The following is a 15,463-nucleotide window of genomic DNA, read 5'->3' as shown; positions in this document are numbered from 1 at the left end:
CACCTCCTTCGTCGTCCAGTTTTGGCAATAATTATGTAATGATTTCCTTGCAAAAAATGCGTAGTTCTCGTCGCCCAGCTCGGCTCAAAAGAGTGGAGAAGGTACATATAATATGAGATATGTATGTAACTATATCCGAGCTTGTTTCATAACGAGTAATTTTGGAGAGATTTGGGTTATTGCTTTTCCGATAGTTTCTCTGACTGGTTTGTCATCTACGCGCTGTAGATTGAACTTTTACAACTTATACGTGACCTAATTAGTGCATGAATTTCAACCACTTTCAACGGTTAGCTTTTACTTCGTTTCTTTTTTGTAGATCATAACATATTCGTCTGGAAAACTCATATTGGCTTTTGGATTCAAGGCACAGTGATTCGAGATGGCTGTCACGGTGAATCAGGTAAGTCAGTAATGAAAGGTGGCATGCATGTTACATATTAATTAGAAATGAGCATTCATGCAAATTTATCGATCACTTTTAAAGATAAGAAATGCATTTTTAGTGTGAAAGTATTTGATTTAGCAATGGATAATTGCATAGTAACAGTAACCTAGTAATATGAAATAAGATGACGATTTAAATGATACACCATCTAATATTAACTTTTCTGCTCATTCATCAGAATAATAGATATGTAAATTTAATTGAACGTTACATCCTAATTTTATAGAGCCCCGTTTGTGAATTATGTAACTACGCATGCTGCGACGCAGCAAAGCTGGAACAATAAAATTGACTTCCGTTTCAAATTAGGTGCCCTTGAAAACGCGAGTACATTTAGTTTTGGATTTCGGGAGGCTTGTCCTTAAATGTGTGTCAGATTCCCGTGGCGTGCACACACCCACGGAGAGCTGCTGTCATCGCATTTCGCTCCAGCCATTTGGGGTCATACAAGCTTCAATGACAATGTAAATAGCTCCATTTAGCAGCGTTCTCCGAAGTTCTACGTAGGTCAATAGCGGAGTAATGCCAGCTTCGCCAAGTTTGAGCACCGATGTTTTTTTCTGTTCGGACGTGCCACTGCGACCAGCTATTAGATCTATTGTAGCATTATCCGTATCCTTAGTGTACCTATAAGTGCATGTCGAATTACTCCAGTTTGGCCGCTTATCTGTTAGCTCACAGTTGTTGTAAAAACAGGATAATGAAAGTCGTAAGACTTGACTCGGAATCCCAATGGACAAGGTTGATCACTTCGCAACTTAGAAATTTGAAGGACCACTGTCTTTTGGATTGAGATGGAAAATATCATAAAATGTTGGTTCAAGCCTCTTAGCTCATCGATCATTTCGAATTCAACCCCACCTTTGTCTTCTTCTTCTTCTTATTGGCATTACATCCCCACACTGGGACAGAGTCGCCTCGCAGCTTAGTGTTCATTAAGCACTTCCACAGTTTCTAAGGTTTCTAAGCCAGGTTCCCATTTTTGCATTCGTATATCATGAGGTTAACACGATGATACTTTTATGCCCAGGGAAGTCGAGACAATTTCCAATTCGAAAATTGCCTAGACCGGCACCGGGAATCAAACCCAGCCACCCTCAACATGGTCTTGCTTTGTAGCCGCGCGTCTTATTGCACGGCTAAGGAGGGCCCCAAGGATATGGCTTATTGAAAGCAATCTCTGTGTATGCGGCGACTATCAGGATATTGAGCACGCCGTGTGGGGGTGCGTCGAGCATCGTGGAACTAGGTCTGAGTTGACTGAAACTCTTCGGGTCCGAGGAAAACAGATAAAACCCGTTAGGGAAGTGTTGGCGGGCCTTGATTTAGAGTATATGAACCTTATCTATCTGTTTTTGAAAGAGATTGATGTTAGAATTTGATTATTTGTGTTTCCCTTGTCTGTCGCATTTCCCCTTAAAAATGTCCTCTTCTTTTCGTTGTTTCCCGTCTTTTGTTTTTGTTTGTCTTCAATTACAGATCAATGCCACCATCATCAAAACAAATCAACTACATCGCAATCAATAATTTTAGTACCCTAAACCCCCTCCTTTTCCTATTGTGTATTTGTAATCTCTAACCTCGAGTCAGCCGCGTGTACGTCGGTTACCCAAACTAACTATAGTTATAAGAAGATTACAGAAATTGTAAAATGAATTGTACCAAAAAAAAAATCCGGCTCCGTAACGCCAAATGGCAAATGAGCCATCCAAATAAACGCAAGATTAAAAAAACTAATAAACTAATAAACTAAAACTAATATAATAAAGAACTTGAAATAATAAAATATAATCATTTACGATTTTTTTTCGAAGCTTAAATTTATATTTTTATTTTAAATCTTCAAAACTATATCAGGATTTTTTCAAAAAATATTGGGTAAAAGTTGAGAAAAATGCGGGAATTTTTAAAAGGTAATTAGTGGTCACCCTGAATTTCTGTAAAATGCTGAGCATCAGTGTCTTAGAGCCTGTGTGTCTGTGAAGGGAGTATCAAAGTTTTTATTTTTCAAAATGTCTTGTAAACACCCACAATTATTTTGTAATGACTCCCAATTCTCTTGGAGATCAGTGTTAGATTACATTTGATTCGATTTATCCAGTAAAGTGCAAAAAACAAATTTTATTTTTTTTGGTCAAGCATACTCATCTTCCTGTACATGTTTAACATGTAGAAGTCACAAATTGTATAGAATATTGTTAAGAATGTTGTAAAAAGAAAAGCGCGCAGAAATGGAGAGTTTTTTCCGGGATTTATACGACTATGACTTTTGCTAGGACTTTTTCCAGATTTGGCCAACTGAATAACTAATGTTTAGCTGACGGGTTCGGGTTTGAAGCGTTCATCATGTTGGTTATGTTCTCCTTGAAAAAAAAAAATGATGCAATACTCTTTTTCTCGTAAATTCTATTGTTAATTTGAGGCCTGTTCGGTATTTACGCTTTTTATCTATATTTTCGAAAGGGCGGAAAAAGCGGTGCAGGTCGATTATAATAAACTCTGGTATGGGTCGGGCTCGGATTTGATAAAACTTAGTCGGGTCCGATCCAATATTGGAATAAAGAAATTGGGTTCGGATTTGCAAAATGTCAAACCTGGCCATCTCCTAGAAGCTTCAAAATCTGGCATCCCTGATCATTCTAAAAACAGAGTGAGTCTTCGCAATCACATTAAATTAACTCACACGAAGTAATATAAATAAACTTGTTGGTTGTAATGTAATCTCTCTCGATGCTCTCATATGAATTTTACAAAATACAGTTATTCCTGAAATAATGCATTACAGAAGGATCGTTTTCAAGGGCACACCATTCAAAACGGAAGCAACGCACAATTGTCATTTTTATTATGTCACGCATGCTGCGATGCAGCAAAATTGGAACAAATACAGTTGTGAGTTGCTTCCGTTTGAAATAATGAGCCCTTGAAAACGCGAGTACAACGCGCTGCAATATTTGAAAGGTACTGTTCGAAAACATATATTAAAAATGTTTAATATTTGAAACAAGTGAATATTCCTGCTAAGAATGATAGACAGGATGAATGAGGGGGTTAGAAGCACAAGGGTGTAAGTGGCATTTTGGTCAATAAATGCTTTGGTTTTAGAGCTTTGCGGCAATATGTTGTTTATTGAAAAAAGGTAAAAAATTACAGAAAATTAGTAATTTTTTGAACTTCCATACAATTTGTATGAAACGAAAAAATATTGTAAAACTTTGCACCCATTTTTCTCGAAACTAACTTTTTGTCACTTACACCCCTTTGGGTTTTACCCCCTCAAATGTTTACTCTTTAACCAATATGCTCTATGCTTTTTAAAGACAAATTGCATTCGACACAGCCCATTCTCGATGGATGTACTCCGTCTCATTGCTTGGCTGGCATGCAAAATAAGCTTGAGCTGGCGGAAACAACTGCGAATATAATTCACCCGACTGCATCGAATATTACACAGCGCACAACACCGTTCAATTCGAGATATCGCTGTATATTATTGTGCTTCAACACTTCAAAGCTTTCATGCTGCTCTCCGTTCGCTTACCTACTCCGCTCGAGCTGACCAGTTCAGGTGCTGCTTGCTTACACAGCTGACCGTGAATTCAGTTTCCGAGTTTCAGTCTATCAACGACGACGATCCCCAGCACATGTTGCGGTTTCGCGCGCGTGCGTCTGTTGTTCGTTTTGTGTAAATATTTTTTTCTCTGTTCGCCTCTTATCTCCAATATCAATAAACGTCAAAGCTAGGGAGTTAGTCGAGTGTATCAAATAGTCAAAGTGTTCTCGGTGTCATTCGAGATCGAATTTGAAAATTTTGTACTTTGGAACGGTGAATAATCGACTGGTGGATAATGTCCGACTTTGATGTAAGTGACGTCAGGGAGCCCAACTTCCTCATGAACCAGATGCTGTGTTTCGTGAATTTATTGCCTCATTTCTCATGTCTCGGTTATGCAATGTTGAACACGCAAGATTTGTTTTAAGCTTCCATTTGCCGGGATAGATAGATGCTATAACTAAGATTTGGCTGAGCTTGGTAACGACAACAAACAATTGTTCGACTTCTAAATGTGAATCACCATATTGAGAATTTTTCGGGGTTTAGCTGATTCGTAAAAGAAATATGAATAAACAAGAGAGTGATTTTCACATCGAGCTGGGTAAAACAGTAAAGGTGTGTGAATGACGACGTGATGAAGTTGCTTTTTTGTGATATGATTTAAATGATTCTCGATGTGTGTGGATACTGCTAGCGAACAATCTGGGTAATTGAGGCCGCTTGTCCCACCACATCACTCAGCTGGGTGTATTTTTATGGGAGTAATTTAATCAACTGTTGTCACTGTGCTTGAGATATCACACTATAAGTAGATTCTGCGAAAGCATTTTGTGATAAATGTATTAGAATGTGTGCTAATAAACATAGTTGGTAGAAATCGATATACAGTTTAGCCAATAACAAATTGTGCTGGTTGCATTTCACCTGTTTGATGAAAGGTTCGGACCCCTTCTGTCGATCCGGCTGGATGGTTAACCAGAGCGTGAAAAGCTTACCGTTGTCTATCGCCGATTTTTTTTTGTAATCGAATTAACTTAAGCCGGCTGGGGAGAGAAATTGGATGTTTCGCTTTTTCGTAATTAAGTCGATTAGTCAAGTCTCCGAAGTGTACATTGCGGTAGCCAAACTTCATTCATGCTTAATAGAGGATGGGGAAGAATGGGTTTTGGGAAACTTCGGATTTCTCTTTTGAATACTAATAAGAGCTGAACATTATCAGTATGTGAGTAGGTATGTGGTGATACTGCTGTGGCGGTTGCTATGTGCAGCAGAGCCTACTATAATCGATTGTTTTTGTTGAAGTCCACAGCAAATAATTTTGAAAATTCAACGACGTGTAAAATTGCAGCTAGTCCCAACAAACGAATAAACACTCGATATTCAATTAAATTTTATTGAATTTTACAAGCAAGCACGGTTTAAATTTATTTCGATTTAAAATAATAGTAAGATCGATTGAATGTTACGTTTATTTGCATGCTCCAAATATGTGCATGAAAATACATTTAAAATCACAACATATTTTTATCTGTGTCCATCTATCTCCTTTCTCTGTCACCTCACTTGTGAACACATCACATTCATACTGCCTATGATCGCATATCAGTCCCATCTTTCCTGGATTTCCTATTCATATGGGACAAATATGCTATTGTGGGCAGCATAGTAAGCTCTTCATTATCAATTTTTAATTAATATGGGTCAGTGTTTAACTGTCACAAACTGATAAATTTTGAAATAAAAACATTCATTATATTAACTAATTGACCACATAGCTGTGACCCCGACATTCAGTTGAGAAGCACTTTCAGTGACATACGTCAACATAAAAAGATTAACTTATGTGTTAGTCAATGAATAAAACTGATTAGGTAAGTCTTTTATGTTTTGAATAATCATAGGATGTTTGTCCACATTTGATTTAAATTTACTACTTGGAGATCAATATTTTATGGTCTGGTAAGCAGGCTATAATTATCTATAGAACATTGTAACAACGTATTTTTAGATCAAAACTAATACAGCCTAGGTTCTAATCAGGATCAATTACTCAACAATGTAGGTACAACAGATTCTTTTTTACACGGACGTGAACAAAATTTCATGCAAAAGTTTTAGCATATCTTGTTATATTTTTTTTTACATGGATTTTCAAATTTTCCAGGTTCTCCAAACTGTTCTGGAGTTTAGATCAATCGGTCTACCTGGTCAACTGCCCTCGATAGCTATCTGAAATTGACAAGTCGTGTCCACACACATCCGAAGAGCCCACGTGTATAGTTTTCAACTCAGTTATACCCCAATCAGATGTTCGAAGTACTCCATACTGCTCTGGAGTCTATCAAGTGAACTGCGCTCAATATAACTTCGACAACAACAAGTCATGTCCATACAAGTTCGTAGAGCCTATATGTGTGATTTGCAACTCTGTTATATCCAAACCAGATGTTATGAGCTACCCAAAATGTTCTGGAATCAATCGGTCTACAAGGTCAACTGTGCTCGATACAAACATGATATCATACATTTATGTTAATACATGTCCTTAGACACCACGCTTACAAATTTCGTTTCAGTTATACCCAAACTAGATGTTCTAGGTTGTCCAAACTATTGTGAAGTTCGAAACAATTGGTTTAACAGGTCAAAACCTGACATTGACCAGTCATGTCCATACACGTCCGTCGAGCTCGCGTATATGATTCGCACCTCATCTAAGCCAGAAGTTCAAAAATTTTCAAAATGTTTAGGAGTTCGTATCAATTGGTCTACCAGGAATTCCTAGAGGAACTTCCAGAAGGATTCCTGGTAGAACTTCAGATTTTCCAAAGCAACTTCCGCAGGAATTCCAAAAAACTTCCGGAGGAGTTCTAGACAGGACTTTCGGAGGAGTTCCAAGAGGAACTTCCTGATGAATTCCAGAAGGAACTTCCAAAGATATTCCAGAAATAACTTCCAAAGCTTTCCAAAAAGGAACTTTCGGAAGAATTTCAGAAGGAACTTCCGGAGGAATTCCAGAAGAAACTTTCGGACGAATTCCGAAATGAACTTCCACAAGAATTTTAAAATAAACTTCCGGAGAATTTCTGGAAAGAACTTCCGGCGGAATTCCAGAAGGAGCTTCCGGGGAAATACCAGAAGGAACTTCCGGAGGAATTGCAGAAGGAACTTCCGGAGGAATTCCAGTAGGAACTTCCAGATGAATTCCAGAAGGAACTTCCGGAGGAAATCCAGAAATTCAAAATGCATCTCCAGAAGAGTTCCAGAAGGAACCTGGAGAATTCCTGGAGGATTTTCGGAGGAATGCTTCCGAATATTCCTCCAAGAATTCCTCCGGATATTCCTCTAGGAATTTTTCCGGATATTCCTCCAAATCTTTCTCCGGGATTCTTCCAGAACTACAGGAACTCCTCCGAATATTCCTCCATGCATTCTTCTGAAGATTTCTACAAGAACTCATCAGGCATTCCTCCGGAAGTTCTTCTAGGAATTCTTCCGAAAGTTCCTCCAGGAATTCCTCCGGAAGCTCCTCCAGGAATTCCTCCGGAAGTTCCTCCAGGAATTCCTCCGGAAGTTCCTCCAGGAATTCCTCCGGAAGTTCCTCCAGGAATTCCTCCGGAAGTTCCTCCAGGAATTCCTCCGGAAATTCCTCCAGGAATTCCCCCGGAAGTTCCTCCAGGAATTCCTCCGGAAGTTCCTCCAGGAATTCCTCCGGAAGTTCATCCAGGAATTCCTCCGGAAAGTCCTCCAAGAATTCCTCCGGAAGTTTATCAAGGAATTCTTCCGGAAGTTTATCAAGGAATTCTTCCGGAAGTTCCCCCGAAAGTTCCTCCGGAAGTTCCCCCGGAAGTTCCTCCGGAAGTTCCCCCGGAAGTTCCTCCGGAAGTTCCCCCGGAAGTTCCTCCAGAAGTTCCCCCGGAAGTTCCTCCGGAAGTTCCCCCGGAAGTTCCTCCGGAAGTTCCTCCGGAAGTTCCCCCGGAAGTTCCTCTGGAAGTTCCCCCGGAAGTTCCTCTGGAAGTTCCCCCGGAAGTTCCTCCGGAAGTTCCCCCGGAAGTTCCTCCGGAAGTTCCCCCGGAAGTTTCTCCGGAAGTTCCCCCGGAAGTTCCTCCGGAAATTCCTCCGCAAGGATTGAGGATAAGTGCCAAAAAAAAATTAGTGATGGGGTTTTACCCGTTTTTTGTATGAAAAAAATGTTTTTTGGCCACAGCTTATGATCCAATAGTCCTATCCGGCCAATTTTCAATAGGAAACAATGGGACAATATTCCGCATCGAATGCAACCTGTTGCGAGAAAATCGGTTGACAAAAAGTGATTGAAAAGACTTTTTTCCATGTTTTGTATGGAGTGGCATCACTGTGCGTCGAGATAGGGAGAGATCGAGAAATGGAAGGAAAATTGAAATGGGTACTAGATCCAAGAAAAGCTCGTTGCTATGAAAAACGACAACAAAACAAATGTCATTTTTTATTATTGACGTGTTTGTTATTGTCCAAAGATGATCTAGTAGCCTAAATACAGGTCAGTCTCGTTATAAGGCAACTTTTTTTTTTCGTTTCGTTGCTTTATATAGTGAAGTTACGTTATATAGAATTATGGAAAAAAAAAAAATTCTTCAAATGGTGCATGGCCATTATGAATTCAATCATTTGTATATCAGTGTTGTGGTATTTTTCTAAATATAATGTTTCCCAAATTACGGTGCGTGGATCACTGCAACTCGCATGGTGAAAATTTGGGATCGAAATATTGTTTAACAGTTTCTTAAATTTAATACCTACATTTATGAAACTATACGCAACCCTATTTCTAAAAGATGTATTTTCAAATAGTTGGAGCATGAGATGACTGCACAATTTGTAGTTGCCACTTCGTGAGCGGTTTCGTTGGGGACCATATATGGCACATTCGTAGAAATAGAGTGAGAATGAGGTAGCTTACGTAACAGAATGGCTACGGGACATCCAATCTACTATTCCTGTGCATTTCGATGCTGCTACTTCTGCTGGACATTTACTGGAACAGCAGAGAAGCTGGCAACTAGAGGCACGACATGGCTTGTACTTTGAATTAGGCGCTTCTTCAGGGGCTTGTCGTTTGACCCGGGCATTCCGCAGGAAGACGTCCCATGTGCTCGTGTACGGGGTTGTACCACATTCGATATTGGACAATAGTGAGCGGGGACGAGCCAACCGGTCCTTCTAAAGGTCTTACCTCCTTAGCTGCGGGTACAGCTCAGTCGTCACGTGTGAACCGAGGATAATTTACGGGATCGTTGGACAGTCGGACACCAGCACGGGGATCGCCAACCTTTCCTTACCAATGTTCTGGGCAACTCGACAGCGGTTCCCGGGTTCCTTTTAATTGCTCAGACAGCTGAAATGGTTCCTTCCGCGCCAATGGTACAGGCTTGATGAACATCCGAAGCTTCACACTCCACGTGGTTAACTTCCGCCGCCAACGTTCATTCGAATTTCTGCACTCGTCTGCAATATTGTACCAGGCCACCTGGCCAATCTTTCACCATTTCTCGGGACTTGGGTTGGGTTGTTTCAAAGGAAGCACGGCACTACGGCACCTTCGGGGCCTTCCTTGGTCGTGTGGTAGCCAATTTTCGGGCTGGAAATTGTCTCGACTTCCCTGGGCGTAAAAGTATCATCGTATTGAGATTCTCACGTCCGAATGTGTGAGTGGCGATAAAAGGAAAACAAAAACTCCTAGATGGTGCAACTCAGATTGGGTAAAAATGAGTATATTTCCATATATTTTTTGACTCTTTTGAAATCATTGTGATGACCCGATCATTTTTGAGGTTATGAGCAGAAGGAAAACAAACATGTTTTTACACATGACGAATTGCACATTAGTGTGCGAGCGCTAAACGTCACTCATCTCTATTTGCCTCATAATTTGGGAATGCAAAAATTGTAACTTGGCCCAGAAACTTTCCAGTTAATAACTGTGGAAGTGCTTGGCGAACACTAAGCTGCCAAGCGGCAGTGGAGGGTGTAATGCCAATAAGAAGGAGAAGAAGTTATATAGCTTTTTTGTCTTGGTGCAGTTATCAAATATTAATTGTAGAGGATGTCCATCCAGCCATGGACAGGAATCAATGTGATTGTACAATAGACCTGTTCACTATTTTCAAAAGTATTTCAGATTCAAAGTGCCACCCCTCTATTTCAATGAATATCTTAAATGGAGTCTCCTGACCAATTTTCAGCCAAATCCATGAAGATTTAGAGGTGCATCAAATGAGATTTGTGATTTTTCAAACTGTTTCATACTGTTTCTGTTTCATACTCTTTCAAACAGTTTCATTTCAAATGTCGTCTGAATGCATCAATTTTACTCCACACAATAGAAGCATTGATCGTTAATAGCTTCTTTAGACTATTATCTAACACTTTGTCATTGATACTAGGATGTTTAGAGGGCTCATTCTATGACTTTTTAGTAGATTTAGCTGAAAAAAATGCCCAAAAACCAGAAAAATTAATTTAGGTGCTTCTGGGGGTAGTATAAATTTTCAATATGTGCCCAATTCATTTTTTCCGTTCATTTCCTTCGAGTGTTGCGGAAGTTTCGTCCATACATCACTTTATTATGAAAAATAATCTCCGGCATGTAATAATGCAGTTTTTGTGAAATATCAACATTTGAATAGGGTAGTCAAGCATGACCATTCCCCCCATGGCATAACAAAGTTGACTATGGGTTTTGAGCAATGTTATTCAGTATGCTCAACCCACTGTTATGGGTCTAGAGTGGGCTATGTCGTAGTGCCAGGGCCTGCGAATCTAAAGGTCTACGGTTCGAGGCGCCTAGCATAAAATTTTTTTTTTTTCAAGCCAGGTGACTAATTCCATGTTGTCGATAATATGTCGCTGTCGGAAGCTTACTTTTAATTGAGCGTAATGAAAATATTATATGGAGTAAAATTGATGCATTCAGACGACATTTCTATGAAAAAGTCTGGAAAATCACAAATCTCGTTTGATGTACCTCTAAATCTTCATGGATTTGGCTGAAAATTGGTCAGGAGACTCCATTTAAGATATTAATTGAAATAGAGGGGTGGCACTTTGAATCTGAAATACTTTTGAAAATGATGAACAGATCTAATTGTACAACTTATCTTCATCCATTTCAATGTTGAATTCTCTATTGTAATAGTCTCCGTCAATAAATCACATACACTGACATATCAGGCTATGTTAGCCATAATTATAGGATGTAAATGTGAAAATTAATTTGTTTCATTCACGGTAGACATCAATACAGATTTCAGTTAAACAAAACATACAAACATAACTTTGAAGTGCTAATATATAATTCTTTTCAAAGGCATGGCTGAATTCTAGTAGGAGCGTAAGCCTATGAAACAATAGAGCCGAATACGTTACAGTTTGACAAAACTAATGTATTTGTGGTTCACCGAAATACGAAAGGTATGGTGGTGAGACGTGGCCAATTTCAGTTTAAGAACCCCTATCCAATATAATTTTCAGTTTCACATATTCAAATTTTAGTTGATAATGTGTAATTAAACAATTTTATACATTAAGTAATAGAAAAAAAGTTAATTTTTTTAATAGTTACGTTTTATGGAATTAAAAGTTGCCTTTTAACGAATTACGTTATAACGAGGTTGCCTTATACCGAGGCTGACCTGTATCTGATCATATCATATCGACATCGAGCATAACACATCGAGACAGAGAAATATCGACATAGACATAGGAAGGTAGACCGCATCGTGCTTTCGTGCTGTGCGGTTCTTTCTCTCTTTGCGGAAGGAAGTTTTTAATACTACCCGAAGCTATTTTAATTTCAACGGTGCTTCTTCGCGCTATTTGTACCCACTGATCCCGTTACGATCTTTGCAAGGACCCGTGCCTTCGTTTTACGTTGGACCCGTTTGCGGAAGTAAAATTCCGACAAGCGGTGGTAATCCTGCAGGGACACCGTTCTGGGAAAAAACCTCTCAGAAGGTCACGTCTCCACGCTCAGCAATGAGTATTAACAAAAACAAGAGGAAGGGGGAGTCTCTGAATTCTCCACTTCCTTCAAAGAAACAAGGTTTCAAGACCGTTCTGCCCAAGCGCGGAAAAAATAGAAGGAAGCTGGAGAATTCAGATATTCCTTCTAACTCTAATATCGGAAATAATTCTTCTCCAATCGAACTGAGCAATCAGTTCGATTTGATTAATGAGGAAATTGAGCAAATCGAATCTACCTCTAGCCCAGGTGATTCGATTCATGCGAAAAAGCAAAGGATTCCGCCAATTGTGGTATCTGTTGCCGAGTTTTCTGGCTTCCGGAATGAGATTTTGAGTAACCTTCAGGGGATCAAGGTTTCATTTCAGATTGCTAGGAAGGGTGTCTGCCGCGTTTTGCCGGGATCCTTTGATGATCGCAAACGTCTTCTTCACTATTTAACTGAGAAGCGCCATAAATTCTTCACATACGACGACAAAACTGAGCGATTGTTCAAAGTCGTCTTGAAAGGTCTCCCCAGTGATGACAAATCACTGGATGAGATTGAAATTGAAATTTCTCAATTACTTGGATTTTCACCAGTCCAAGTAATTAAGATGAAAAAGAAATCCCATTCTGGTACTTCCCAGAGGGGCATTTCTCAAGAATTTTATTTAGTTCATTTTAACAAAAGTGAACTAAATAATATGAAAAGTTTGGAAAAGGCCTGTATTATGTCTCATGTCCGTGTTACATGGGAACATTTCCGCAGGCCTGGGGGAAATTTCCAAAACCCTACCCAGTGCCGTAAGTGCCAAAAGTGGGGTCATGGAACCAAACATTGTCACATGGATGCTAAATGCATGATTTGTGGTGGAACCTCTCACGCCAAGGATGCATGTCCTGTGAGAGAAGATTCCAATAAATTTAAGTGCGCAAACTGTGGGGGCAATCATAAATCAAATTTCTGGGAATGCCCTTCACGCAAAAAAGTTTTGAATTCCCGTGCAAAATTGATGTCGGGAAATTCCAATAGGATCCCAGATTCGACGGGTAGAAATTTTTCAAACGCTCAAATTTCGAAACCGGTTACCGGTCGAGCAATTCATACCCACCACAATTCACAAACAAATTTTGCCGCTCGTCAACGGGTAGCAAGCACTTCAGTAAATTCCAATTTTTCCAATGTACCTACGTATGCAAACATCGCTGCTGGTAGACCAAATTTCTCTTCTCAAAATGAGGTTTATACCCATGTCCCAACGGAAAATAACGGTCATGTTGCCGATTCAGGTAGCATGACTGCTTCCGATTTTGATTTTTAACTGAACAATTGCATCACATGATTGATGCAATGTTCAAAGCAAATACCATTCCTGAAGCTGTTCAGGTTGGTATAAAGTACACACAAAAATTGTTATCGGACTCCGTTTCAATGGATCCAAATAATTGTGTGAAAGTTCTAAATTGGAATGCCCGCTCTCTAAAGGGTAAGGAAGATGAATTATTCAACTTCCTTTCAGTTCATAATGTGCATATTGCCATTATAACTGAAACGTATTTAAAACCAGGACTCTCCATTAAAAGAGATCCAAACTATTTTATCTACAGAAATGATCGTCTTGACAGCGCCTGTGGTGGGGTCGCCATTGTCATTAATAGACGTATCAAACATAAATTATTTTCTTCGTTTGAAACCAAAGGTTTTGAAACCTTGGGAGTTTCTGTTGAAACAAATTTTGGACAATTTTCCTTCATTGCAGCCTATTTGCCTTTTCAATGCAATGGGCAGCAAAAGAATTTGTTGAAAGCTGATCTTCAAATTCTGACTCGCAACAAATCAAAATTCTTCGTAATTGGTGACTTCAATGCCAAACACCGTTCATGGAATAATGCTCAAAGCAATTCCAATGGTAAAATTTTATTTGGAGATTGTTCTGCGGGATATTATACTATTCAATATCCCAATGGACCAACTTGTTTTTCTTCCAGTCGAAATCCTTCTACAATTGATTTAGTTTTAACGGATTCAAGTCAGCTGTGTGGCCAATTGGTAACTCATGCTGACTTTGACTCTGATCACCTTCCTGTGACATTTGAAATCTCACAAGAAGCCATTTATAATCCAATCAGCTCTACTTTTAATTATCATAGAGCTGATTGGGATTCTATAAAACGTATATCGATAGGAATTTTGATGTTGATATTCCTCTCGATACCAAAAGTGATATTGATAATGCTCTCGTATCTTTGACAAATTTAATTGTCGAAGCCAGAGGCATTGCAATTCCGAAATGTGAAGTTAAATTCAACTCCATTATTATTGACGACGATCTTCAGCTACTGATCCGTCTTAAAAATGTGAGAAGAAGGCAATACCAAAGAACTCGCGATCCCGCGTTGAAAGTTATTTGGCGAGATTTGCAAAATGAAATTAAAAAACGTTTCGCTATTCTGAGAAATACCAACTTTGAGAATAATGTCTCGAAGTTGGATCCCAGTTCGAAACCCTTTTGGAAATTAACGAAAATTCTTAAAAACCTCAAAAGCCAATTCCAGCGCTTAAAGAGGGAAATAAAATTTTATTAACAAATGGCGAAAAGGCTCAAAAACTTGCTCAGCAGTTCGAGAGTGCCCATAATTTTAGTCTAGGTCTCACTAGTCCAATTGAGGATCAGGTTACACGAAGCTTCGAAGACATTCTCCATCAAGAGAATGTTTTTAACCCTTCGTTGGGAACTAATTTGGATGAAGTGAGATCTATTACTAGAAAATTTAAAAATATGAAAGCCCCGGGTGATGATGGTATTTTCTACATACTTATCAAAAAACTTCCTGAGAGCTCTTTATCCTTTTTGGTTAATTTATTTAACAAATGTTTTCAATTGGCATACTTTCCAGATAAATGGAAAAACGCCAAAGTTGTTCCAATTTTGAAGCCGGACAAAAATCCAGCTGAGGCTTCTAGTTATCGCCCAATCAGTTTGCTTTCTTCAATAAGCAAACTGTTTGAAAAGATTATTTTAAATAGAATGATGGTTCATATTAATGACAATTCTATTTTTGCTGATGAGCAATTTGGTTTTCGCCCACTCATCAGTTATTAAGAGTTACGAACTTAATTCGGCTCAACAAATCTGAAGGATATTCGACTGGAGTTGCTCTTCTTGATATAGAGAAAGCATTTGACAGTGTTTGGCATGAAGGTTTGATTGTAAAATTGATGAATTTTAATTTTCCTCTGTACATCATTAAACTGATCCAAAATTATTTATCAGATCGCTCACTGCAGGTAAACTATCAGAATACTAAATCTGATAGATTACCTGTAAGAGCTGGTGTTCCCCAAGGCAGCATACTGGGGCCCATTTTGTATAACATTTTTACTTCTGACTTACCTGATTTACCACCAGGGTGTCAAAAATCTTTGTTTGCAGATGACACAGGTCTCTCAGCCAAAGGGCGTAGCCTTCGTGTCATT

At 39.1% G+C, this 15,463-nt stretch overlaps 1 protein-coding gene across 2 annotated transcripts in view; it reads left to right on the top strand.

Moving 5' to 3' along the window:
* LOC134226201 (NADH-cytochrome b5 reductase 2) overlaps positions 1-15,463 on the top strand; it is a 30,399-nt gene that overhangs the window by 446 nt on the left and 14,490 nt on the right. The window contains exon 2 of one of the 2 annotated variants that reach the window (XM_062706814.1): positions 320-403. In XM_062706814.1, the coding sequence (XP_062562798.1) occupies positions 383-403 (21 nt within the window). In that variant the 5' untranslated portion in view covers positions 320-382. Of the gene's footprint in view, positions 1-319; positions 404-4,036; positions 4,312-15,463 lie in introns of those variants that run through there. The other variant, XM_062706815.1, reaches the window with a different exon arrangement.

This window comes from Armigeres subalbatus, chromosome 3 (assembly GCF_024139115.2).
Source record: "Armigeres subalbatus isolate Guangzhou_Male chromosome 3, GZ_Asu_2, whole genome shotgun sequence".
Lineage (NCBI taxonomy): Eukaryota > Metazoa > Arthropoda > Insecta > Diptera > Culicidae > Armigeres > Armigeres subalbatus.
The sequence above is the reverse complement of the archived record's forward strand: the minus strand, read 5'-3'. Positions and strand labels throughout refer to the sequence as shown.